Here is a 25,275-nt window from a genome sequence, read left to right on the forward strand (position 1 = left end):
AAAATTAAATAAAAAAATAAAATAAACCTGGGATTTGCTCTAAGCAGGTATGGTGGGACACACGGGCACAGAAATGAGTGTCATAAAAGAAGAGACTTACAGTGGCAGATTCCTTGACCCAGAGGAGGGCAGGCCCCACAGGCCCCATGGGGCCTCACAGAAACACCACGGTGGGGGTGGGGGCAGAAGTCATGAGGGGAAAGTGGAGGGGGGAAGTTGTGACTGTGGTTTTCAGGGGGAAGAATGAGCAGGCAAGTGGAACAGGCCTGGCTCACAAGGGACTGGTGAGTGTGAGTAAAGTGCAGGGCCTTCCCTAGTTGCCTGAGGCCTGGCCCTGGAGCAGCTAGCCTGGGGGTAGAGACCCACAGCTGAGAGCTTCCTAGCTGCCTGAGGCCTGGCCCTGGAGCAGCTAACCTGGGGGTAGAGACCCACAGCTGAGAGCTCCCTAGCTGCCTGAAGCCTGGCCCTGGAGCAGCTAACCTGGGGGTAGAGACCTGCAACTGAGAGCCACACAGGTGGGTGTTTTTTTTTGTTTTTTTTTTTGTTTGTTTTTGTTTTTTTTTATGTCCTGAAGCTTGGAAGCATTCACAAATAGAAAAATCTAGAGTCTGCTGAATTTGGAAGATTTGGAAGACAGGAAGCTGGTTAGAGACCTCTCCCTTCCCCTGGCAATGGCAGGCTAAGGAGAGGATGGAGTGGGAATGTGTGCACATCCACCATTTGGCTCACTGGGGGATGATGCACTTATGTCCTGCTGCTGGTACCCACACCCAAGCATCTAGAATGAACCCACTGGAGAAAACTGCCTGCTGGGAGTGGGGGACTTCATTAATAAGAGGCTAGGAGACTACACGGGAGCAGGACCTGGGGCTGGGGAGGTAGGGAGAGCTTGTTGCAAGAGGTTAACCAGAAATTACATGCTTTTGTCAAAGAACTCAAAGTGCACCTCCATAAGAAATATCTCCAGCCAGTGTTAGCTGAAAGAGGCATGACAATGTGTCCTCAGGAGGGGCAGTCCCGCTGTCAGGCCCCCACCTACCGACACATCTTGAAACATAGAAAGTAAGACATGGGCTTGAGGCACGAACGTAATGGGCATAATGATTCAAAGAAGATTAATCTTGTCGCTTGAGAACACATTCTACTTCAGAGCCTTATCTCTGTCCCTCTTGGAATGTGTCAAGGTTAACAGAAACGTGTTCACTTATTCATTTTAATTAATATTATTTGAGCACATACTCGAGTAAATAATGTTTATGAAACACACTTTATGAACACAAGCCGTGCATGCTCGGCAGCATTGTTTCCGACAGTATGGCAACCAGCTGAAGATTAATCTCTCTGGTCTTGGTATTTGTAATCACAAGCACAGGCCACTCTATTTTCTTTACATACATTGTGTACTAATGAGAATTTCATTAGTGAACTGACTTTCACGGTTAAGATTTATGGGTAGAAATGGGCAAAAAGTCTTCTTGCCAGAGCGCCCACATAAAGCAAGCCCTTTGCACTTGCTTGCATTCAAGAGGCGTGGTGGCCTCCGCCTACACACCAGCGTGGCCCTGGCATGTTGCACCCAGGAAGACGGGTCACTCGAGTCTGAACTCACCCGGGCTGTGTGACCGGCGCTGTCTGCAGGAACTGGTTTGCTGCCGCCAGGGCCAGGCGTCAGCCCAAGGCCACCTCACCAGCCTCCCGTGGGGCGACGATGGGCATCCCGAGCCAATGGGAGTGCCACCCTCTTCGTGTTCAGTGACTTAGTCCTGCTCCCATGCCTGCCAGGTCATGATGATAGTTGGAGGAGGAGGCAGTGCCCAGGTCCAGGGGGATGTCATGTGGTTCCTGGGGCCCCACACGCCCTGGTGAGCAGGGGAGCACTGGGAGGCTCCCTCACTAGGGCCTCCATTTAGTTCAAGGACAAGAGACCGGGAGTTGGAGGTGTGTTTCCTGATTGATGCTGGCAGCGTCCGGCCCGCTGATCTCAGTTACCCCTCCTGCCTCTACATCTACACTCAGTACAGCTGCCAGGTGGTCGATGGGAGAGAAAGCTCTCAGGTAAGGTCTATTTCTCAGGCAATTTCACAACCAGCCTCCTTGGTGTGCCACTTTTGGGATTTGCCTGCTTCCTAACATCTTATCCACCTTTTTAAACACACTGAATTTCATTTTCTTTTATATACATATATATATTTTATTTTTTTTAAGGTTTATTTATTTATTTGAGGGGGTGGGTACGAGGAGGGGGACAGGGGGAGGAGCAGAAGGGGAGGGAGAGAGAATCTCAAGCAGGCTCCTCACTGATCTCAGGATCCTGAGATTATGACTTGAACTGAATTCCAGAGACACTCAACCGACTGCACCACCTGGGTGCCCCACTGTGATCTCCAAAGTGCATTAGATTTCGTGTAGTGGGGAGAGACGGCAAGTTTTAAGCCTGTACGTTTGTTGCTTAACTAGTACTTAAGGTAAAAAAAAAAAAATCCCAGGGATTCCATCCATCTGCTGATAGGAGTTAAATATTTCTCAAAGTCGCACTGTATCCTTCAGGTCACCCAGAACCTTCTGATGCCATTTCAGGAAGGGAACTGGCCAGACCGGCTTGGGGGTGGGGAGGGCAGCCTCTCTGCTCCTGATTGAGTTTGAAACTGGAGGCGGATCCTCGGGCTGCATCTGGTTTCTGACCTCTGCACTATTGCGTTCCTGGGTTGTGGGTGCTGGTCTGTGCGCAGGGAGCCACGGCAACGCCTCCAGCACCAGCACCAGCTGGAAGCACCGCACCCCCACCCCCCAGCTGTGTCCACCTTGCCAGATGTCCCCTCGGGAGGGGTGGGCAGGCCCCTGGAGAACAGCCTGGCTTCCCAGCCCTTGAACAAACATCATCTTTATCAAGGCTTATCTATCTATCTATCTATCTATCTATCTATCTATCATCTATCTATCATCTATCATCTATCAATCTATTATCATCTATCTATCTATCATTTATCTATCTATCTATCATCTATCTATATTTTATTTACTTACTCATGAGAGACATAGAGAGAGAGGCAGAGCCACAGGTAGAGAGAGAAGCAGGCTCCCCGTGGGGAACCCGATGCAGGACTCGATCCCAGGACCCCGGGGTCATGACCTGAGCCAAAGGGAGACGCTTCACCGCTGAGCCACCCAGGCGTCCCAAGGCATTATTTTTTAATGCTGGTTTTATGATCATGTGTTTAGCCAACTGAGACTTAAAGATTCTTTGCCAAGATAATTAAAGCCATTAGCTTGAAGCTCTTGGTGTTACAGAGAGCCCTGCCTTGGTGTAGCCAGCACTCAAGTGGCAGAGGCCCTGGTGCTCCAAGAGACTTCCACCAACCTTGTCTTTATGTTTGTGGCTCAGAGACATTACTCAAACTTTCCAAGGTCACAACACCAGTGGAAGTAAAGGCTCCAAGTTCAGAGCCCTCTGAAAATCTTGGACGAGAGCCGTAGGCACCACGGGTTGTGGTTCTGAAATATGCTTCTCAGAAGAAAGAGGTGGAGACAATGAAGACTCATTTGAACAGGAATGATTCCAAGAAAATGCACTTTTCTTTGACACGGGTTTTTGTCTTTCTAAAAAATTTTCATTTTGCCATACTTCTGGAAGAAAATGTTATCCGTGACATTTGTTAAAGAATGTTGATGTGGATTTTATTCAGGAAACTGCCACCTGCTGTGGGCTTTGCACTGGGAGGAGGGCTGAGCTATGAGCACCCCAGGAAGAGTGGGGGCGCATGACCGGTGCTGGTAGATGGGAGCACCAAGGCTGGGCCATTCCTACTGGACCAGCCCAACAGCATTCTTGCTGAAGCCAGCCAGGGTGCCAGGATCTAGGTGGAGGGACACACAGCTGGGCAGCCCCAGGTCTGGCCTCTGGGGTTAGAGGAGCCCACCGGGGAGTGTCTCCATGGCAGCTGGGCCGAGCATCTCATCATCAGAGGTGCAGACGTCCCCAGAATGCTGTTTGTTTCCCATCTGTGGTCTGCAGATCATGACCCAGGGCCCGAGACTTTACAGTGTTGTTTGGAGTATCTCTGCTGCAGAGCTAACTACGTTCTCTGGTGAGAACCATGTGGATCTAAAGTCTCCCCACTCTCCCTGTGCGTACTTGGTCATCCCACCTGGTTTTTACAAGTAGGCAGAAAGGGCAAGATCACACCAGCCACCTGCTAATGTCTTTTAAAAATCTGTTTTTTTCCGTAACCAAGCAAACAATGAGCATGTATTGTTAACCTGGTCAGAAAGAAGAAGGGAGGGCAGCTCTGGTGGCCCAGCGGTTTAGCACCTGCCTTCAGCCCAGGGCGTGATCCTGGAGACCCGGGATCGAGTCCCATGTCGGGCTCCCTGCAGGGAGCCTGCTTCTCCCTCTGCCTGTGTCTCTCATGAATAAATAAATAAAATCTGAAAAAAACAAGAAAGGAGAAGGGATCTTAAAACTGTCCCTCCCACCTCCTCTAAAAAAAAACTCATTTTGATCGCCTCCACATACCTCATTGCATAGTATTTCAAAACTCAGCTTCATTGTTTAGCTGCTGAGGGTAGTTAGACAAGTTATTTGGCCTTACACAGGCCAAACCTTGGTTTCCTTATCCAGGAAATATGCAGGTCCGCCCACGAGCATCTGAGGCTGTGCCAGACCCATGAGAAGTCTGAATGTACCATTTCCAGAAAGCACCTGCCAGGGCACCTCACGCCCAGTTATGTCTTGTTGTTGGGACTGTAGGAGGGAGGGGGCAGGTGCTCGGCCCCACACGCAGGGGCCCCACTGGGGAGGAGAGTCCAGTGGGTCCTGCATCTCCCCCAGACGTCTCAGTTCCACCTGGTCATTTATGGCCAGTTATACCTGTAACGACTGGCTCCATCGCTGTGTTTTTAAGATGGGAGAGCACAAAGGTGCAATCCTTGAATATCTAAGCTCTAGCTGAGGAATTTTTGGCCTGTGTGAATGAGCACGTTGTCGCTGGGTATTTCTGAGCCTCAGCATCTTACTTCTAAGGTGGCACAGTGGGCAGGACAGAGGAGGTGACCCGCGAGGCCCGCAGGCTCAGCAGCAGGCTGTGCTTCCTGCAGATTCCGCTTGGAGCCGGCGGGCACCCATCAGAGGGCACCCATCAGACGGAGCTGAGCTCCGAGGCGGGAACGCACACGTGAACCTTCTTCCTCGCGTGCTGAGGATGCATGATGAGTTCATGGTACTTTATTTTGAAAGGGCTTTTAGAACTTACTTATTTTATGCCCAAATCGGCCCCAGAGCCAGGGGAGTCTGTGGTTACCGTCAACAGCCACAGGGGAAGGAAAATCAAGACACATGCCTGTGTCTCGGGGTCTGTCTCAGTTTTAACTCGGTTCAATAAAGGTTTTGAGGGCCCGTCGGGCGGGGGGGGGGGGGCGGAAGGGCGGTGCAGCGCGTGGCCCACGCACCCCTCCGGCTGGAAGCCCCCGAGCCCCCGCGGCCCCCCTGCGCCCCCCCCCCCGTCCCCGCGCCCCCCCCCCGTCCCCGCCCCCCCTGCGCCCCCCGTCCCCGCCCCCCCGCGGCCCCCCTGCGCCCCCCGTCCCCGCGCCCCCCCGTCCCCGCCCCCCCGCGGCCCCCCTGCGCCCCCCGTCCCCGCCCCCCCGCGGCCCCCCTGCGCTCCCCCCGTCCCCGCGCCCCCCCGTCCCGCCCCCCCTGCGCCCCCCCGTCCCCGCCCCACCGCGGCCCCCCTGCGCCCCCCGTCCCCGCCCCACCGCGGCCCCCCTGCGCCCCCCCGTCCCCGCGCCCCCCCGTCCCCGCGGCCCCCCTGCGCCCCCCGTCCCCGCCCCCCCGCGGCCCCGCAGACACTCGCTGGGCGCGGGGGAGGAGAGGCCAACGGGACCCCCAGCCCCCTCGTGCAGGTCACGTCTTGGCCTGAAAACACAGGAAATAACCAGTAAAATAAGCTCATAAAGATACAAAGTGTCCAGCAGGAAAGAAAGAAGAGGCGGGAGGGTGCTCAGGGGCCAGGGCCTGCGGCTGGCAGCGCCCCCGGGCCTCGGAGCACCTGCGGCCGCTCGGGGGGCCGGTCCCGCGGGGCAGGGGGAACCCCGGAGGCTGCGTCCCCGCCGCGTGTCCCGGGGAGACCGCGCCCCGCCCCCCTCAGGCCTAGCGCCGACCTGCGCGGCGGCGGCGCCCGTCCTGGCCCGGCCCTCGGTGCTCCCGTGTCCGCGGTCGCCGGGGGCGGCGGGGCCGCTCTAGACCCGCCCTAGACCCGCCGGGAGCCCCCCCACGGCTGCCCGAGCCTGCGGCGGGGACCCGGGCACGCGGACTGCGGGGCCGGCGCATCCAGGGCCGGTGGGGTCCCCGCCCCGGCAGCCTCAGGCCCGGGACCCGCGCTCCGCCCCCCCCGCCCGTGGTTCCGCCCGCGCCCCCCCCGCCCGTGGTTCCGCCCGACCGCGCCAGGCCCCGCCCCACGGAGCTGCGCATGCGCGGCCGCCTCTGCGGCCCGGTCGGACGGCGCCGGGCGGTGAGTGCAGGGGGCGGGGCCGCGGGGGGCGCGGGGGCGCGGGGCCGGGGGCAGGGGGCGGGGCAGCGGCGGGGGCTGCGGCGGGGGCACCGGGGGGCAGCGGCGTACCCCCCGCCCGGGCCTGCGCTGCCCTCCCTGGCGGCGCTGGGTGACCGCGCGGCCGGAGCCGGGCCCTGGACTGCACCGGGAGGCGGGGGCGGGGGCCGCGCAGGGCGGGGGGGGGGGGCTGTGCGGGGAGCGCCCACCCCCTCCACCCCGTGACCTCAGCCTCGACCCGGACCCCCCTTCACCCCGACCCCCCCTCCACCCCGACCCCCCTCCACCCGCACCCCCTTGCCCCCCTCCACCCCGACCCCCTCCACCCGCACCCTCTTGCCCCCCTCCACCCCGACCCCCCACCCCGACCCCCTCCACCCGCACCCCCTTGCCCCACCCCGACACCCCCCACCCCGACCCCCCACCCGCACCCTCTTGCCCCCCCTCCACCCCGACGCCCCCACCCCGACCCCCCTCCACCCGCACCCCCTTGCCCCCCCTCCACCCCGACCCCCCTTCACCCGCACCCCCTTGCCCCCCCCACCCCGACACCCCCCACCCCGACACTCCCCACCCCGACGCCCCCACCCGCACCCCCTTGCCCCCCCTCCACCCTGAGCCCCTCCAGCCGTGAGCCCTCCCGCAGCACCTCCAGGCCCTGCCTGCCCCGCAGTTTCCGCGAGCACCTCCTCACCCTGGGAGCTGGCGCTGAGCAGGACTCGGGGCCCTGGGGCCTGCGGGGACCTCTCTGTGACAAAAGCGGGGAAACCGAGTGCGGCTGGGGGCTGCCGCATTGAATGGGGTCCCTGGAGGGACAGGCCCCGCCCCGCCCCGCCCCGCCCCTGTGCGGAAGGGTGGATGCACCTAGGACGCGGAGGCCTGTATTGCAGAGAGAAGCAGGTGTGCGGCAGCTCGTGTACGCCTGATCCCACCTTACGGGAAAAAATAAGAGTTTATATTTGATGAAACGATTGAACCCAAACTAGTAATGCTTCCTAGAGCTGCCTCGGGGGACCGGGGAATTGGGGGTTTTATTTTTATACTTTCGTGCCTGTTCACATTTCCTAAACTTTGTTCCTTGAGTCTGTATTTCGTTTTGACTTTGGAGCAAGTGTTTCTGCACACTGCCAAAGTGGAATTCTTGAAATGCTACAAACCTCGTTCTCACACAAATGGGGAACACACGTCAGGTTACTTAGATCCTCAGGAGGGTCGCCCCCGCGGGATGACAAAGTCCCCAGGACTCCAGCGAACGCAAGGAACAGGAGATGAGCTTTGGGGGGTCCTGCGGGGCACTGGTGAACACGGTGCCTCCAAACCACAGCCTTCCCGGCTCCTTACCAGGGTCGTGGCCAAGACTCGAGGTTCAGTAAGTGACAGCTTCTCTCCCACAGGTGACCGTCGGGCGGCTCTTAAACAGTAATCCAGCATGACAAGAAAAGTGTGCAACCTTTCTTCATCTGTTGACTCTTTTCCAAATTTTAGGTCAGTCACGGTAGTCAAATACAGAAATACTGCTATCTGTAGTAATTTAGCACTCCAGGAATTCAGTGGGTGTCACATGGAGCTCAAAGGGTGGCCACAGAGTCCCGTCCCTGGAGACAGGGCCACCAGGTCACACTGCAGCCCTGAAACTGACACTCATTAAATTTGTAGTGCATCAGCCTACACCACCAAATGTTAGAAAAGGAAGAAAGACAAAGTTTGTAGATAGATTTTTCTCAAGGAAATTAAGGTCTGCACCATCAGGGTTGGGGCTCTGGGCGCCCCCAGGAGCCAGTCCCTCCTGGCCACAGCTCCCCCCCCCCCCCGCCCCACTGAGATGCAGTGCTGGAGGGTCTGGGCTTGGAAGCCATCCATCTGGCCAGAGGGGCTGAGTGCGAGCCCCCCCCCCCGCCCCCAGGGAGCAGTGATTTCCCACTGTGACTGCCGTGGACTTGAGGCCATATGAAGAGGCCCTCTGGTCTGAGAGGTGGGCATGCAGTGGAATAGCCATGACCCTGGTGTCCCCTCTGCCGTGTATGGTGGAAGGGATGTGGTCAGGCTGACGGGCCAGTGGAAGTCTGTCCTGCCCTGTCTGTCTTTCCACAGTAGGGCCTGGCTGAGTTTATGGGTGCGGGCGGGACTGCAGCTGTACTGCCATCGTGTGGGTTCAGGTAGCACTGTGACTCCGTGGAAGGGGCAGGACCTCCGCAGGGCTCCAGGGAAGGCTGACTTGCTGCCCCGCCCGGGTCCCTGCAGGTTCCTGCCACCCGAGGCCTGGCCTGCTTCCCTTGGCGGGCCATCTCGCTGGAGCATCCCCGACTGGGAGGTGCCGAGTGGTCACCCTAGACCCCGACACACCCACGGTGATGGGAGAGGCCAGGCCAGCACAGGCTTGCTGCCCCACACGGTGCAGGCAGCTGTATGGGAGGAGCAGGTGAGGTGGGGTTTGAACAAGCGTCGGGATCCGAAGGGGGAGCAGAGGGGGGCTGTGAGGGAGTGGTTTCTGTTTCTTTCCCTGGCACCCTCTTTCTCAGCTTTGGCTCTCCTGTTGGTTTCAGCGTCTGACCCTAACCTGTCTGTAGTTTCTTTTTTAGATCCGAAAGTACCTTCAAAAAGGTTGTAGAAGGCTCCCAGAACTTTCCTGTGGTGTACTTTAAAGGACCGGGGATTTTCCTGCATTTCCAGGCTCTTGCAGCCAGTTCCCTGTCACCCATGGGAAGGGCTCAGGGTGCCGCCCAGGCCTGCCTCACCTGCCGTAACGGGGGCCTCCCCACTGAGCCCTTGCCGCAGGGTGCCTCACTGTTAGGGACTCCGGCGTGTGGTTCAGAAATAACGGGGCCTGTGCTCCAGAGTCTCCCCAGGTGCTCAGGGGCCCGCATGGTGGGCGAGCAGCTTCCTCCCCCCAGGACGGTGCTCTCTCAGTGCTCCAGGTCCTTGGTGCTCCTCTCAACTCTGGAGGCACATTCTGTCTGGGAGCATCAGGACCGCACTTGTCCCTGTGCCCTTGGTGGGGAGCAGGGACGTCAGAGGAGGGGCAGTAGGAAAGGGACTCGCGGGGGCCTGCTTTCAGGGTTTCTGTCCAGCAGGATAATCTGGTTGTTTTAAATGGATCCGGCTCTCCTGTAAAACCGCTAAGGCCTGCAGGAAGATCCACATGTTCTTTCAGTCATGCTAGCTTGGCTTGGAGGAAGGAAGACACCAAACCATTGCACTTCAGAGTCACTGGTTTTTATAATCAAATGGGGACCAGAGATCATGCCAGCTGGGTGGCTCTGCACCTACCTTTGGGCTCCTGGCCGTCGCTCTAGGGTCAGGAAGGCAGAGCCTGCAGGTTGCCCCTGTCCTGGAATTTTCTAGAGGTAGGGAGGAAGCACCAGGGACCTGAATTCCGATGTCCTGCTGAGGTGCCAGTCCCTTCCGAAGCAAGCGGCCTGCTTTGAAACATGGTACAGAATGACCCAGCTGAATGTGCCTGGCACATGACAAGGTGTTTGGATTAGTAACCACTATCCTACTGTCCTGCATTTGTGTGTACTTTTTATTCTCAGGAACTGGAGAAACCCAGGATGGTTAAGTAACTTGTTTTCTTAGCTCCTCAGTAGTGGAACCAGGATCAGAACCCAGTGCTCTTGCTCCTTGGGCCCTGGCACCCTGGAGCCCCTCCGTCCTGACCTGGACCTCCCTAAACAGCACCCGTCCTGGCTGTCTCCAGTGGGGGAGCCTGAGTCCTGCAGTCCTGGGGACCCTCCCATTTCAAGACAAAGGCACCACAGAAGTTGGGTGACTTGGCTAAGAGCTTATTGATGTAATTGTGGTGAGATGAGAACCAGATCTCATGACTGACTTGTGTAAAAGTACAGAAGAAGGTTTAGGAGGAGTCTGCATTTTCACAGAGTTTACAGTTTTGTGCAGTGTGACCGTTTCCACGGTTAGCATTACCTGCTTGGTGGTGAGGCTTCCTTTCTCCTGAACCCTGGAACTCTTTGCCGGAAGCCAGTCTGCACCTGTAGACCTCATAGTCACCACCCTCTGGGGTTAGAAGGTGATTTGCCGTAGAACCAGATTGTTGTGAGTGGTTGGTTTTATGAGTTGGGTATGGACACAGGAGCACACACATCAGAGGCTCAGGAAAACAAGGCCATTATACTCCTAGGTCCCAGAGACGCCAGGCACACCATACCACCCCCCGCTGGGCCACCCAGGGGAAGCACCAGATCAGGAGGCAAAAGACAGGAGGCAGGGGAGGAATTAGGCTGCTACCTTTGTTGGGGTTTCTAGAGGAAAAGCAGTCAGGACAGAGTGAACAATTCAGGACAGACTACATGAATAATTTGGCTTTGAGTAATAAGGATGGCCCTTAGTTGCCAGGGACCAGGTGCCCTGGGATGATCAAGGCAAAGGAACAGTGCTCCTGGGTGCAGGGACAGTGGGGCAGGCAGGGTGGAGGGTGTTGCTCCAGTTGCAGGGCGGGGAGAGGAGGGAGGGCTTTGCTAGGTCAGCTCCCGGCTCTGCTGTCCCCTAAGAGCAGCTGGCCCTGGGCGGCAGTCTCTGGAGCCAGAAGGGTCCTGGGAAGTCAGAATGTCCTGGGAGAATCACCACACCTGTGCCCAGGTGCTGAGCTCCCAGGTGTCCCGGTGCCCAGCGCTCTTGCTGGCCCCCTGCCCCCAGGAAGCCTCATCTGTGTGCACGCAGCCTTGGCAGCATCTCCCTGGGCAGCATCTCCCTGGGCCCGTCAGAGCAGCCCACTGCCACCGCCATCCCATCCCGTGCACAGCACACACTCGGTCCGGGTGGATGTGTGCAAGGAGTGTGCCCTCGTCCTGTGCCCTGGATCGGATTCCTACAGGAGCCCGCCTACTTCAGAGGCTGTGCTCAGAGAAGTCGGAAGACACGCCCCTCCGTGACCTGCCTTTGGTCACCGGACCCTCCAATGCACGTGCCCGTGCCCGGCGGTTGGGAGCGCTGGTGTGGGTTTGGGGGAGATGAGCCGTACCGTGTGCGCCCTGGCCGGGCGCGGGACTTCGGGTGGCGTGGCGGTCTTGCTGGTCGCTGCAGGCCGCATGCAGGTGCACAGCTCGTGTGCTGGTGGCCCGGGCCTCCCCTCCGGTGCTGGATGCAGCGCTCGCCCTGAGCAGGCGCTCCCGGTCCGGCCCACTCATCCCTCCGCAGACGTGGGGCAAGTCCCTGCTCCCTGAGGATGCGCGGGGGGGCCGGGCCTTGCGGCCGTGGGGCGTGCAGGTGGAGGTCAGGCCTGCAGGGCCCTGTTGCACCTGGTCCTGGGCTCCCCTCCTCGTGCCGGGTTCCCTCCCCGAAGTCTGACGTGGGGAGGGTCGGGGGCCGCCGTTTGGCAAACACTTCCAGACTTCCGAAGATGTGACCATTTGAGCCCCATTGGAGGTGCACGCGGACGCCAGCTCGTGTCTTGAGCGTGTGCTGCGCGCGGCCCGGCCCTGGGGTTCGGGGTGGCGGGGCTCCCGGAGCCGCCGTCCGCAGTCTGAGTGTTTCGAGACACAAAACTGACGGAGTGTTGGAGCCGGAGCCGAGGTCCTTGGCCTTGTCCACGGCGCTTCCTCTGGTGGAGCCGGCGTCGGGGATAGGCGGGGACCAGGGACGCCGGCTGGGGGGGGCACAGGGGCGCAGGGGAGGACCCTGGGGCACAGGGGTGGGGGCGAGGGGTTTCCCGGGAAGGGAAGGTTCGGTAGGGCTGGAGCGTGGCGGGGGCGGGGGGGCAGCACGGCCCCGGAGACCTTGTTCCCATCCTGTCCCACTGACTAGCATAAGCCGCCCGACCGCCACCTCCCAATGCGGAGGGGGATCGTCTTCAACGTGCTGGCGGTCGGACCTGAAGTTCTTGGGTCCCCAAGCGTTGTCACCCCTAAGGGGGTAGGAAACGGGTTGTTGTGAAAGGAAATATTTTGTGTTTCTGGGCAATGATAGGATGGGACTTCTGTTTCCACACTGTATGGGTAGAAGTCAGTCGAACTTATGTTTTGAGTCTGTCCGTGATGCCTTCCGTGCCTGCAGGCAGCCCTGGGCAGCACTGAGGGACTGGAGTGCGGAGACGGTGCTGATGAGCTCTGCCGACGGCCCGAGGGTTCAGTATGTCGTTCTGTCTTTACATACGCTGTGTAGGGGATGGTTTTCGTGGTTGGAAGTACAATCGCTGGAAGAAGGTGCAGCCCGGGGCTGGGGCTTAGCAGGGAGCTGTGGGCAGGGCCCTGCAGGGAGCGGTAAGCCCTGGCGTCTGGGGATGGGCACGCTCGGTGGCCTTGCCGTCCTCCGAGCCCGAGTGGCAGGTTAACAGACGGGAACCGGGACCGAGGCTTTCCTGGGGTGTCAGGCCCTGATGGTGACAGGTGACTGTCCTCATGCCGAGCTGTGAACACCTGCCGTGTGCCAGGCTTTGTTGCAGCCCCACCACCGCCGCAGACGGTGGAGGCAAGCTGTGGGACGGGGGGGTGTGGGGGGCCTGTGACGCGCGGATGGGCCACAGCACGGCCCCGTGCACGGAGCTTGGCCCTGCAGACCACGGACGACCTGGGCAGTGTTCTCATCTCGCAATCCAGGGGCTTCGAGAAGCACTTAGAGAGCAGCCCCCGAGCGACATCCGAGTGTGTGCGGCGCCGTGGGGCATGTGCACAGTGCGAGTCCCAGGCGGCCCCAGGACGGGGCCTCGTCCTCTCTTGTCCTCCGGGGGCCGGCGGGTGTTTCCTTGCTGTGTCTGTGGGTCTTCAAGCGTGGTGAAGAAGCTTTAAAAACCCTGTTTACAGGGTTGTGTGCTCGCTTCTGCTTCGTCAACGCAGAGTGACCTGTCTGTTCTTTCCCCAGATTGCAGACGGATACATGAAGGCCCGAGGGGCACCTGCACCGCCTCCACTTCCTTGGACCGGCCGCCGCGTGGGCCCAAAGCCCGGTGTTGGCCCTGGGACGCCGTTAATGTAATAAATTGAGGACAATGACTCCTATGAGTGATGGGGGGGCATCAGAAAGCATCTTCGACCTGGACTACACGTCCTGGAAGATCCGCTCCACGCTGGCGGTGGCTGGCTTCGTCTTCTACCTTGGAGTCTTTGTGGTCTGCCACCAGCTCTCGTCCTCCCTGAACGCCACCTACCGCTCTCTGGTGGCCAGAGAGAAGGTCTTCTGGAACCTGGCGGCCACGCGCGCCGTCTTCGGCGTTCAGAGCACTGCTGCGGGCCTGTGGGCCTTGCTGGTGGACCCCGTGCTGCACGCCGACAAGGCGCGCGGCCAGCAGAACTGGTGCTGGTTTCACATCGCAACGGCAACTGGATTCTTTTTTTTTGAGAACGTAGCAGTTCACCTGTCCAATGTGCTCTTCCGGACATTTGACTTGTTTTTGGCCATCCACCATCTCTTCGCCTTTCTGGGATTTCTTGGCTCCGTGGTCAACCTTGGAGCCGGCCACTATCTGGCTATGAGCACGCTGCTTCTGGAGGCGAGCACTCCCTTCACCTGCATTTCCTGGATGCTCCTAAAGGTGAGTGTTTCTCACAGGGCGTGGGGCGTCCTTTGCAGCGTCTGCACACGTCAGCCCAAGCCGGGGAGCTGTGGAGCCATCCTGTCTTGTGCCTATACAGCCGCTTTGTTCTGCATACGCTGTACGCTCACCACCAGGTAAACCGCAGCACACAGACTTCTTCAGTTCCATGTTCTGAATTTTAAATCTTACTGGCTTCTAGCTCCACAGCAAAACAAGACTCAGTGGACCTTAGGACTCTGTCAATAGAATTTTATAAGCCCCAGAAAACGTGATTCTGTTTTTCTTTTTTTTTAAGATTTTAGTTATTTATTCATGAGACACACAGAGAGAGGCAGAGACACAGGGAGAGGGAGAAGCAGGCTCCATGCAGGGAGCCTGAGGTGGGACTAGATCCCAGGTCTCCAGGATCACGCCCTGGGCTGAAGGCGGCGCTAAACTGCTGGGCCACCGGGGCTGCCCGTGATCTACCCTCTTAACCAGTTTTTAAGCATACGTGACGTCACTGTGGACAGCGGGCCCAGTGTTGTCCAGCAGAGCCCTCGAGTGTGTCCTCCGTGCTTGGTGGGAACTCCGTGCCTGGTGATGAGCACCTCCCGCCGCCCCTGCCTCCAGCCCTGAGCAGCCGCCACTCCACACCGTTCTGTGAATTTAATTTAGATCCAGAAGCAGAAGCACGCCGTGTTTGCTTTCTGCAGCTGGCTCACCCCTCTGAGCTCCGTGCCTCAAGGCTCCTGCACATTGTGTGCTGTGGAATCTCCTGGGGCTGAGTGGTTTTGCGTGGTGTGCGCACCACGCTGTGTCTGCTCGTCCGCCGTGGGCACCCAGGTTGCGTGCACATCTTAGCCGCTGTGAAGAGCAAGCGTTGCAGTGAACGTGGGAGGTGCTGACAACCCTTCGAGATCCTGATTTCAGTTATTTTGGAAGAGTGTTCAGAAGTGGGATTACCGGATGATGTGGTAGTTCTGTTTTAGAAAAGAAAACCTCCGTGCTGTTGCGCACAGTGGCTGCCCCATGTCCTCTTCCCACCGGGATCGTGCAAGGGGCTCGCGCACACGGGTCCCTTGGTTGTTGGTTGTAGCCATCGTGACAGCCTTGCGGTGGTCTCAGGGTGGTTTGGGTTCGCATCTGCCAGGCGATCAGGGATCTCAGACACAGTGGTGAGCCGTCTCCCTGTCTTCTCTGGAAAACTGCTCACGTCCTTGCGCCATGTTTGAATCCGTTTTCTTTCCACCCTCGAGTTGTTCTTTATGTACGTTGGAGTGGCGTCTGATGCTGGTCACGTGGTCTGCCGGTGCCTTGCCCCACTGGAGCTTTGCTGTAAAGAAGCTTCTTAGCTTTGCGCAGCCCCAGTTGTTTATTTTTATCTCTGTTGCCTGTGCTCTTGCTGTCGGAGCAATCATTGCCAAGACGGGAGTTGTGAAGTTTTTTCCCTGTGTTTTATTCCCGAAGTGTTAGTTTTGGATCTTCTGTGTCAGCCTTCACATTCTGACTTGACTTTTGTGTCTGGTGTTGGAACATGGTCTGTTTTCGGACCTTTGCACATGGCTGTGTGGTTTCCCAGCACCACCTGTGGGAGGGACTGTCTTTTCCTTGCTGTGGGTTCTTGGCCCCTTGGGCAGGCCAGTTGGGTGTACCTGGTGGGTTTATTTCTGGACTCCATGTTCCGTTCCATCGGGCTCCATGTCAGTCTTCCCCCACGCCATACGGTTTTGAGAAGCTTTGTAATACAGTCTGAAATCAGGAAGTGTGACGCCTGCATGGATTCTTCTTTCTCAAGGTTGAGATGACTGTTTGTGGTCTTTTGTGGTTTCCTTGGGACTTATTTTAAAAACATCTTCTATCTCTGTTAAAATTCTCACTTTGCTCATGCACTGTCCTCGTGATCTCCGTGGCTGGCATCTTTGTGACCATTGCGGGTGCATGTCTGTCAGATAAATCATTTGACTCCATTTCCTTAGGATCTGCCTTTGGAGACTTGCCTTGTTCCTTCTCCTGGACCACTTGTGCCCTTGCTGTCCGTGCATCACACAGAGTGGGCACTTCCCGCAGGCCCCCCACACAGTCCTCACGCAGGAGCTGACCCCCTGGCCGGTGTGGCCAGGGGTTCTGGGGTCTCTGCCGGACCTCCCACGGGGAAGAGCAGGCCGTATGCAGTCTGCTCCCTGGTGTGGAGCTGGCGTGGGGGGCGGAAGCTACGGGGCCTACCAGCCCAGCCATCACCTCTTCTCCCCACGCAGCCAGACTCTGCAGGACCCATCAGAAGTCCAGGACTGGCAAGACTGAGGCCAGCCCTCTGCAAGGGCAGAATCAGGGTGCTTGTGGGGAGAGAGGGTCCAGCCTCCTGCCCCCCGTCTTCTGACCTCGTGTTGTTTTCTTAGGTTCATGTTTCTGAATAGGTTTGTCTTACTACTGATTAGAGGCATCAGGACCTACCCTCATTATCTGTGTAGTATTTGTATCCTTTTTGTTTTTGAAAGACGTATGTCTTCTAAATACAATCTTGATTCTCATTTTGATACGAAAATGTTTAAGTTAGGCTCCTGAAAATTATATTTTTATATATACATTTTTAAGATTTTATTTATTTGAGCAGCCCGGGTGGCTCAGCGGTTTAGCGCCGCCTTCAGCCCAGGGCCTGATCCTGGAGACCTAGGATCGAGTCCCGCATTGGGCTCCCTGCATGGAGCCTGCTTCTTCCTCTGCCTGTGTCTCTGCCTCTCTCTCTGTATCTCTTATGAATAAAAAAAAAAAAAAAAAGATTTTATTTATTTATTCATGAGAGATACAGAGAGGGAGAGGCAGGCTCCATGCAGGGAGCCCAAAGTGGGACTTGATCCTAGGACCCCAGGGTCACGCCCTGAGCCACCCAGGTGCCCCAAGAATTATATTTTTAGCAGAGAGTTTTTTTTTTAATAATAAATTTTTTATTGGTGTTCAATTTGCCAACATACAGAATAACACCCAGTAGCAGAGAATTCTTGCCATCTTTTCTGGCATACTGTTCACAGGATATTTTATGTGAAACATGAAATACTGCTTTTTGTTTCATAAATGTCTGATGGAGTCACCACAAAGGGGTCAGGTGACGGGCACTCCTGTAATGCTGTGGGAAGCTTCGGGAGAAAATCATGAAGTGAGAAGAATCATCAGTGCCTTTGGGTCAACAGGGTAAATAGTGTGAGAACGTGGGAAGTGGATTACCAGTGTCCATGGGGCTGACTGTCGGCCCATAGCAAAAATCTGTGGAGCACCTAGAAGGCGGCAGGCATTGGTACCGTCCCCTAGGGCCACCCCTTCCTGGTACTGCAGGAGGCCTTGTGAGTGTGGGGACAGGTACAGGCTGCCCTGGGCAGCTCGGGGAGTGCTGTGGCTGGCAGGTGAACCAGGGCCAGTGTGCTGGGGAGCTGCCGGCTGCTGCTCAGTTAAGCACCTGGAGAGATCGTGGGGATTGCAGGGTTTGGAGATGGTGTCAGATCCTCAGGCAGGAATGATTTGGGAGAAGGTTGGAAATCATTAATGGAGTAGAAGGTCAATCCAGGCAATGTCTAAACGATCATCTCGGCTGCTGGTCCAGGTATGGGTCGTTTTTGATAAGATGCAGAGACTTGGGAGTCGCCTGCATACTGTGCACCTGCGGGTCCTCCTCATGCCCTTGGCTTTTCAGTTCTCTCCTTGTGGGGGCATCGTCTCCACGAGACGGGCTTCCCGAGGATGGAGAGCAGGGGCTGAGACCTCCCTGTGTTCTCAGGCCATGAGCACAGCTCCAGCGTTGTGTTCGGGTGTGGATGGAGGGCCAACAGAAGGCTGTGTCCACATCCACATGCAGAAGAATGAAACTAGACCACTCTCTTGCACCAGACACAAAGATAAACTCAAAATGGATGAAAGATCTAAATGTGAGACAAGATTCCATCAAAATCCTAGAGGAGAACACAGGCAACACCCTTTTTTAACTCGGCCACAGTAACTTCTTGCAAGATACATCCACGAAGGCAAAAGAAACAAAAGCAAAAATGAACTATTGGGACTTCATCAAGATAAGAAGCTTTTGCACAGCAAAGGATACAGTCAACAGAACTAAAAGACAACCTACAGAATGGAGAAGATATTTGCAAATGACCTATCAGATAAAGGGCTAGTTTCCAAGATCTATAAAGAACTTATTAAACTCAACACCAAAGAAACAAACAATCCAGTCATGAAATGGGCAAAAGACATGAAGAGAAATCTCACAGAGGAAGACACAGACATGGCCAACATGCACATGAGAAAATGCTCCGCATCACTGGCCATCAGGGAAATACAAATCAAAACCACCATGAGATCCCGCCTCACACCAGTGAGAATGGGGAAAATCAACAAGACAGGAAACCACAAATGTTGGAGATGATGTGGAGAAAAGGGAACTCTCCTGCACTGTTGGTGGGAATGTGAACTGGTGCAGCCACTCTGGATGACTGTGTGGAGGTTCCTCAAAGAGTTCAAAATAGACCTGCCCTACGACCCAGCAATTACACTGCTGGGGGTTTACCCCAAAGATACAGATGCAGGGAAACGCCGGGACACCTGCACCCAGTGTTTATAGCAGCAGCATCCACAAAAGCCACACTGTGGAAGGAGCCTCAGTGTCCATCAGCAAATGATGGATAAAGAAGCTGTGGTCTATGTATACGATGGAATATGGAATATTCCTCAGCCATTAGAAACGACAAATACCCACCATTTGCTTCAACGTGGATGGAACTGGAGTGTATTATGCTGAGTGAAGTAAGTCAATCGGAGAAGGACAAACAGTGTATGTTCTCATTCATTTGGGGAATATAAATAATAGTGAAAGGGAACAGAAGGGAAGGCAGAAGAAATGGGTGGAAATATCAGAAAGGGAGACAGAACATAAAGACTCCTAACTCTGGGAAACGAACTAGGGGTGGTGGACGGGGAGGAGGGCGGGGGGTGGGGGTGACTGGGTGGCGGGCACTGAGGGGGACACTTGACGGGATGAGCACTGGGTGTTATTCTGTATGTTGGCAAATTGAACAATAAAAAATAAATTTATTATTAAAAAAAAAAGAAGGCTGTGTCCAGCATTCCTGTCCCGACCATCCTTCTTACAGAGGAGCCTGCTCACACCATGGTCAACGGGGACCTACAGCAAACTTGCCAGACGGAAGCTGGGGCTGTAATTCACACGTTTGAGAAAATAGATGATTAGTTATCTGGAATTTTTTTTGTTTTGTAGGAATTTCTTTAAAAGAAGAAATGAAAATCTTACCTGTCTTTTTCCAGTCCGTAGTGGTGATCAGTGTTGTTTTTGTTTTTGTTTAAGATTTTATTCATTTAGGGCAGCCGGGGTGGCTCAGCGGTTTAGTGCCGCCTTCAGCCGAGGGCGTGACCTGGGGGTTCCAGGATAGAGTCCCATGTCGGGCTCCCTGCATGGAGCCTGCTTCTCCCTCTGCTTGTGTCTCTGCCTCTCTGTGTGTCTCTCATGAATGAATGAATGAATGAATGAATGAATGAATGAATGAATAAATAAATAAATATCTTTAAAAAAATATTTTATTTAGTCATGAGAGAGACACAGGCAGAGGGAGAAGCAAGCTCCAGGCAGGGAGCCCGATGTGGGACTCGATCCCAGGACCTGGGATCATGCCCTGGGCTGAAGGCAGACGCTCAACCGCTGAGCCTTCAGGCACCCCTGGTGATCAGTGTTCCACGGTTTCATGTGTATTTCTCCAGACTTGTCTGTACCGTCTGAAGCCAGGCATGGCCACGCGCCTCTTGCAGGATGCTCTGCTCTGTGTGGGAGGAGCAGGGCTGGTGGGAGGCCCAGCCTCTGGTCCTCAGCATCCTCAGGAGGAAGGGAGGCTCCAGTGGTGGGTGGGTGCAGGAAAGCGATTGGTTTTGGACTTTTCTGCTGTCCCTACAGCTTGCTGGGTGCTGTTTGTGCAGGATCGGGGGGAGGGATGTCCACATGTTCACTTCTTAGTACCATCAGGACAGTGACTGCACCAAGCCAGTGGACCCTAGCAGCACAACTGGACCCCACGTTAAGGTAGCTTAGGTCAGTTATTCTGGGTGTTTTATTCCTCGTTGTAGTTGACATACTACTAAACGTAAGTAACCACCCTCTATAACATTAAAACCTTTTAAGCTTTTACTAAAGCTTCCAGAGTCCTGCGTAGTTGGGCGTCTGGATTCAAGAATCTGCCTGGCCATCCAGGGCTGACTTGTTGAGATAGTAAAGGATGTAGATCAAGACAGCAGACATCACCATAACTAAGATGGTTTTTCTATGCAAACAGTGGCTCGTTCTTAGCATTCCCTTCATGAATGATTCTGAAATGCTGGTTAGAGTTAATAAATGCGTTGCACAGGACTCAAACCTCTAGATAAAATTCACCCACGAAAGCCTAGCCCGTAGTGTGAATGAGGTCATGAAGATTTTTGTACACGTGTGCTGTGCAGTGCTAGCCCCCGGGAGCCGGAGCTGCACAAAGCAGCATTGTCACAGACTTTGTTCCTGTCCCTGCTTAGGGCACTCGTGATGACAGTGCCCGGGTTATGCCAAAGAACACTCAGTTCTCCAGCTCTGAGCTTTCTGAACTCAACATCTTTACTATATGAGTTCACATTCATGATAGGAACATTAATATTTTAGCAGTGAGGGAATGATGGAAAAGAGCCCTTTGTTCTGTGAATTTTGGAGAATGGCAACGTGGGACGCAGTCCGTGCCGCTAAACGTGATGGAGAGGTGGCCTCCAGGTGTCCTTGGCTACCATGGAGGACACACTTTGTTCCCCAGGAGCAATCTGACATTGAAAATGTCAGACTTCCACGTTTCTGTGCTTGAGAAATGTGTGCTTGTGGCCCTACTCGTACAATCCCACGGAAGATACCCACTGTCATGAGTAGTAATCAAGCACTCTGCCAGCTGCAGGCGGGGACTTGGGAGGAAACACGGATGATGGACCAAGCTCTGGAGGTGGAAGTCTGTACTGGCATATGTATGTGTTGTTCCCTTGGGAAACAGAGTGTGGCCGAGTCCAGAGGAGCTTGCACAGGGGAGCATAGCCCATGCAGCTGGGATCGGGTGTCCCCACCTGCGTGTGTCCAGGCTCCACCTGGTGCTGCCAGTGTGTGTCCAGGGAGGGCACACAGCATGCATGGCCAAAGCCAAATGCTGCCCATTGCCACCTCTGGACCTGGTGATGGGGCCACTTGGCAGGGACCACCCTGTTTCTCAGCAGATTGGGGCAGGCTACAGTGCTGGGACACTTGGTCCCTACTGATAGAGGACTGACTGCAGTTGTAGCTTCTCCTCCAGACAGCCAGGAGCCTCTCAGAACTGGAGCCTCACCCTCTGGTTTTACAGACAAGTTAGCAGACGCATTTGGTTTTATCTTCCTGTCACTTTGCCATCAGGATGATGAACACACATTCTCCTGGTCTTAACTTCTCGCCTGTGCATGTCTCAGGCCCCTGTAGTGTGGAGGTGCTACACTTGTTTCAGATTTGTGCCTCCTTGGCTCCCACTCCTGCATGTCGAGGTCCCCGGGAAGCATGTGGCTATGATCCACCTTGAGTGGCACCAGACACAGGCCTGTCGTTCTGTTTGCTCCGGGGTTGGAGCAAACTAAGTGCTCAGTGAGTTTGTGAAAGGCTGCTCGTGTGGTTTGAAGACGGCACATGCTGCACGAGCAGAGCAGCGTCCAGCCCTGGAGACTCTGGTAGGGAGGCTGCCGGCAGAAGGCCTGAGGCCCAGCAGCCGGGAGTGCCGGGTGCCCAGAGGAGGAGAGCCCCGCTGGAGCCTCCACGGGGCTTTCCGTCTGCCCTTCTGCCCTTCTGTCTCCTGGTCTCACGTCCATGCCTTCCATGCTCGTTAATCAGCTGCAGCATTTCATGTTTAAACTCTGCCAGAAGAAATAGATGCTGCTTTGGGGTGTTATTGAGGCCTACCTGAATCATCAACAGACTAGAAAAAGGCACGCACGGGTGTGTCTGCGCTAAAAGAAGTAGACCATCGGATGTTTGGTGAGGTTATTTTTGAGCAAGTTCACAGTATTTCAGACAACAAGGAAGTTCCTTGTTTTTCTTAGTTTATTTTTCCGAAGTCATCAATTCATAGATTCTCGTTTTCTTTTGTCAGAGCTGTGTGGACACATTTCATGACATGTGAGATTAGGATTCCTTTCCTGTTTTTAACAACCCCCTCTCGGGAGTTGGTTTGCTGTGGCCCCTTCAGGGTTCAGCATATGGGACTCAGGCAGAGTTGGTTCCCTTTCCTGAGATCACACTCTGTTGCCTGCTCGCAGAGTTTTCCTTCTGCAAAAGCAAGACCCTGTCCCACCCTGGGAGGGGGGCCACCTGCGGCTCGGAGCTCCCGAGGAAGATACTCTGTAGCTTGGGTTCAGCAGAGACCAGGTTGCAGAGACTGATGTGGGAGGTCTGAGGGGGGCTGGGATGTGGTGGTGCTGGAGGTCCTGGTGCTGGAGTGACCCGGTGCTCACCGTCCGGGGCCCAACCGTCCTGGGCCCGACCATCTTGGTGCCAGACGTCCTGGTGCTGGTGAGGTCCCACCTTGGTGTCCAGGATCTGATGAACCACCTTCAAGTTCTCTGTTCAGTGTTGGCTACAACTACTGGAAACTAGTTTTAGTGTAAATTTAGAGTCATTTGAAGGAAAGTCCATTTTTGCCTGTGTCCATGGGCTCCTGGGGAAAAAGTATCACACATCAAAGCAGGAAACCTTAGTCGTGGTCAGCATCTGTCCTCTCAGCAATTCCTGTCCCCGAGCTGCCGGATGGGAGCCTGATGTGACAGTCAATACGTGGGGGTCAGAGTGACATAGAGAGACTGGAGTGAGATTGGAGGGGAGATGGGACTTTGCTCTTGGGAGAAACAGGAGGAGCCGGTGGGACTGGTGAGGACACTGCCCACTCTGGGCGCCAGTGCTGCCTCAGTGGGCGGTCTCCTGCCCCCATGAAGCCTCAGGGAGAAGAGAGCTGGGCTGTGTTGGGTCGGGTGGATGAAGGCGGTAAGTCTTCCTCAAAGTGAAGAGTGAGTGTTGATGGTCATGCGTTGAGCCTCATGTGTTCTGTTTGCAGGCTGGCTGGTCCGAGTCTCTGTTCTGGAAGCTGAACCAGTGGCTGATGATCCACATGTTCCACTGCCGCATGGTGCTGACCTACCACATGTGGTGGGTGTGCTTCTGGCACTGGGACGGGCTGGTCAGCAGCCTGTACCTGCCACACCTGGCACTGTTCCTCGTCGGGCTGGGCCTCCTCACGCTCGTCATCAATCCCTACTGGACCCATAAGAAGACGCAGCAGCTTCTCAATCCAGTGGATTGGAACTTCGCGCAGCCGGCACCCAGAAGCAGCCGGCCAGCTGGGGCCAACGGTCAGGTGCTACAAAAGAAGGGACAGTAGCCACCGGGAGCCTGGGACCGCAGAGCGCGGCGGCCTGTGCGCGTGGGCTCCTGCAGGCGAGGCCCTGAGTGCTCTGTCCAGGATGGTCTCTAAGTCGGACCAACCGTGTCCTTCGTGTGAATTTCTAAGTAGCCGCCAAGTGTGTCTCAAGCCTTGGTTTGCCTCTGGGGGCTGGGGGGCGGGTCTTTGCCATCACAAGTCTGCTGTCCACTGTGCTTTGTTCCTGCACGCCTCAGCGTGTGGGGCCCTGAGGAGCACCACAGAGGGGATCCTGGGCAGACGCCAGGCCACCTGCCCGGGAGGAGGGGAGCGCCCTCTCTGGGATGCTGTGGTGGCCGCCAGCCTGCTCTTTCCCGTCACACGGTCAGCGTGCGGGGGAGCTTGTCCAGTCATGCTGTCCTTCCTCGTGGGGCAGAACTGCCCCAAGCTACAAGGCGGTCCCATCCGTGCCCCCCCCCCCGGAGTGTCCCGTGTGACGCGTGCAGTGCCGTGTGCAGCAGTGCATCTGGTGGGGGCACATGCAGACAGCTAGGGGGACGCACGGCCCCGGACCGGACCCAGCCCGACCAGAGTGTTCGTGACGGCGAGGCCCATGGGCTTCATGGGTCAGGGGACCTGTGGGAAAACAAGAGGTGTGTGTTCATACGCTATGGCTCACTTGGCAAAATAAGGTAGAAAAGTTTTGGTGATTGGATTTTTCTGGACCAAAGGACCATTTTTAAAAGACTGAGTCGCTGTTGGGCTTCCCAAGCAGACCCTTGTTCTGTGGCTGGTGTTTCTGTGGGCTTCACGCCCAGGCAGTGGCCGCTTCCCGCGGTGCTCCAAGGGGCTCGGCGGCAGGGCTTGCGGTCCTGGCTTGCTCTGCAGCAGCCCTTGCTGGGTGCCTAATAGGGGTGGGGGGGTGGGGGTGCATCCCGAGGCGGTTGCCTTCGCCACGCCGCGCCTCGTGGAAGTCACAGCCACCTGGCATGTATGCTGGGTGACACAGGCACCCCCTTCCAAAGGCTCGCTGAGGCCTTTCTGCCTTTCCCAGAGACCTGTGTGTGTACAGTCACGTGTTCCAGGGAAGGGAGCACCCTCCATGGGTTTCCATCACGCAGCGAGAACAGGCACAGAGTAGGTCTGCAGAGTGCTGCAGTGAGAACCTTAGGGGAGCAGGGGTCATTTCGGCTCACGACCTGTGGGCTGCGGGGGGTGGGGGGGAGACCCGCACAGTTTTATTCTAGCCATGATCATGCAATTAAAACTAAAAGTTTATTTTTTATTTAAATCCCCTTTCATGTGTTTGCAAAAAACACGTGTTTATTGGTCACAGAGATGCCTGACTTGTGCTTGTCACAGAACACGGAGCTCTCACAGTGATGTGTCTTCCGTGCTGCTGCTTAGACTTTATTGATCATGCTTAGTTACAGATGTGCAATACCTATTTATCTCCCCGTAAGAAGTCATTTAGATCTCAGCCATACCCAGTGTGCCGCGTCCCTGCCAGGACTGCTAGCAGGAGACCCTGCGGCCTGTAGTCCTCCCCAATCTCGTGGAACAGAGATGGCTGGCATTTCTGATGGGATGGAAATGTAATAAAATAGTTTATATTTATGGACCCAGAAGGATGTCTGTTGTCATCTCTCTGTACCGTTCGTGTCTGCGAGTCTTCTGTATGTTGGAGATACTGATCTGATAATCGGTCTCTGCGTTCAAAATTCAGTTGAAGGTAGGTCCTATTTAGCTTGAGTTTTATCTGAACTACACCAGGACCGTGACCCTTCCAGGGCTCACCCTTGACGCCCTGTGTCTCTGTGGAGATGTGGCTTTCGTGCAGGGA

At 55.9% G+C, this 25,275-nt stretch overlaps 1 protein-coding gene across 2 annotated transcripts; it reads left to right on the forward strand.

Moving 5' to 3' along the window:
- Positions 1-1,610: 1,610 nt before the first annotated feature.
- On the forward strand, positions 1,611-25,060 carry CLN8 (CLN8 transmembrane ER and ERGIC protein). Of its 2 annotated transcripts, none has more exons than XM_055345628.1 (3): positions 1,611-2,055; positions 13,353-14,022; positions 23,130-25,060. In XM_055345628.1, exons 2-3 carry the CDS (start codon positions 13,480-13,482, stop codon positions 23,451-23,453), a joined length of 867 nt encoding a protein of 288 aa, XP_055201603.1. In that variant the 5' UTR covers positions 1,611-2,055; positions 13,353-13,479; the 3' UTR covers positions 23,454-25,060. The 2 variants fall into 2 exon arrangements, with proteins under 2 accessions (XP_055201603.1, XP_055201605.1); XM_055345630.1 differs by lacking the exon at positions 1,611-2,055 and adding an exon at positions 6,449-6,503.
- The last annotated feature ends 215 nt before the right edge of the window (positions 25,061-25,275 follow it).

Source organism: Nyctereutes procyonoides, unplaced genomic scaffold (assembly GCF_905146905.1).
Source record: "Nyctereutes procyonoides isolate TBG_1078 unplaced genomic scaffold, NYPRO_anot_genome, whole genome shotgun sequence".
Lineage (NCBI taxonomy): Eukaryota > Metazoa > Chordata > Mammalia > Carnivora > Canidae > Nyctereutes > Nyctereutes procyonoides.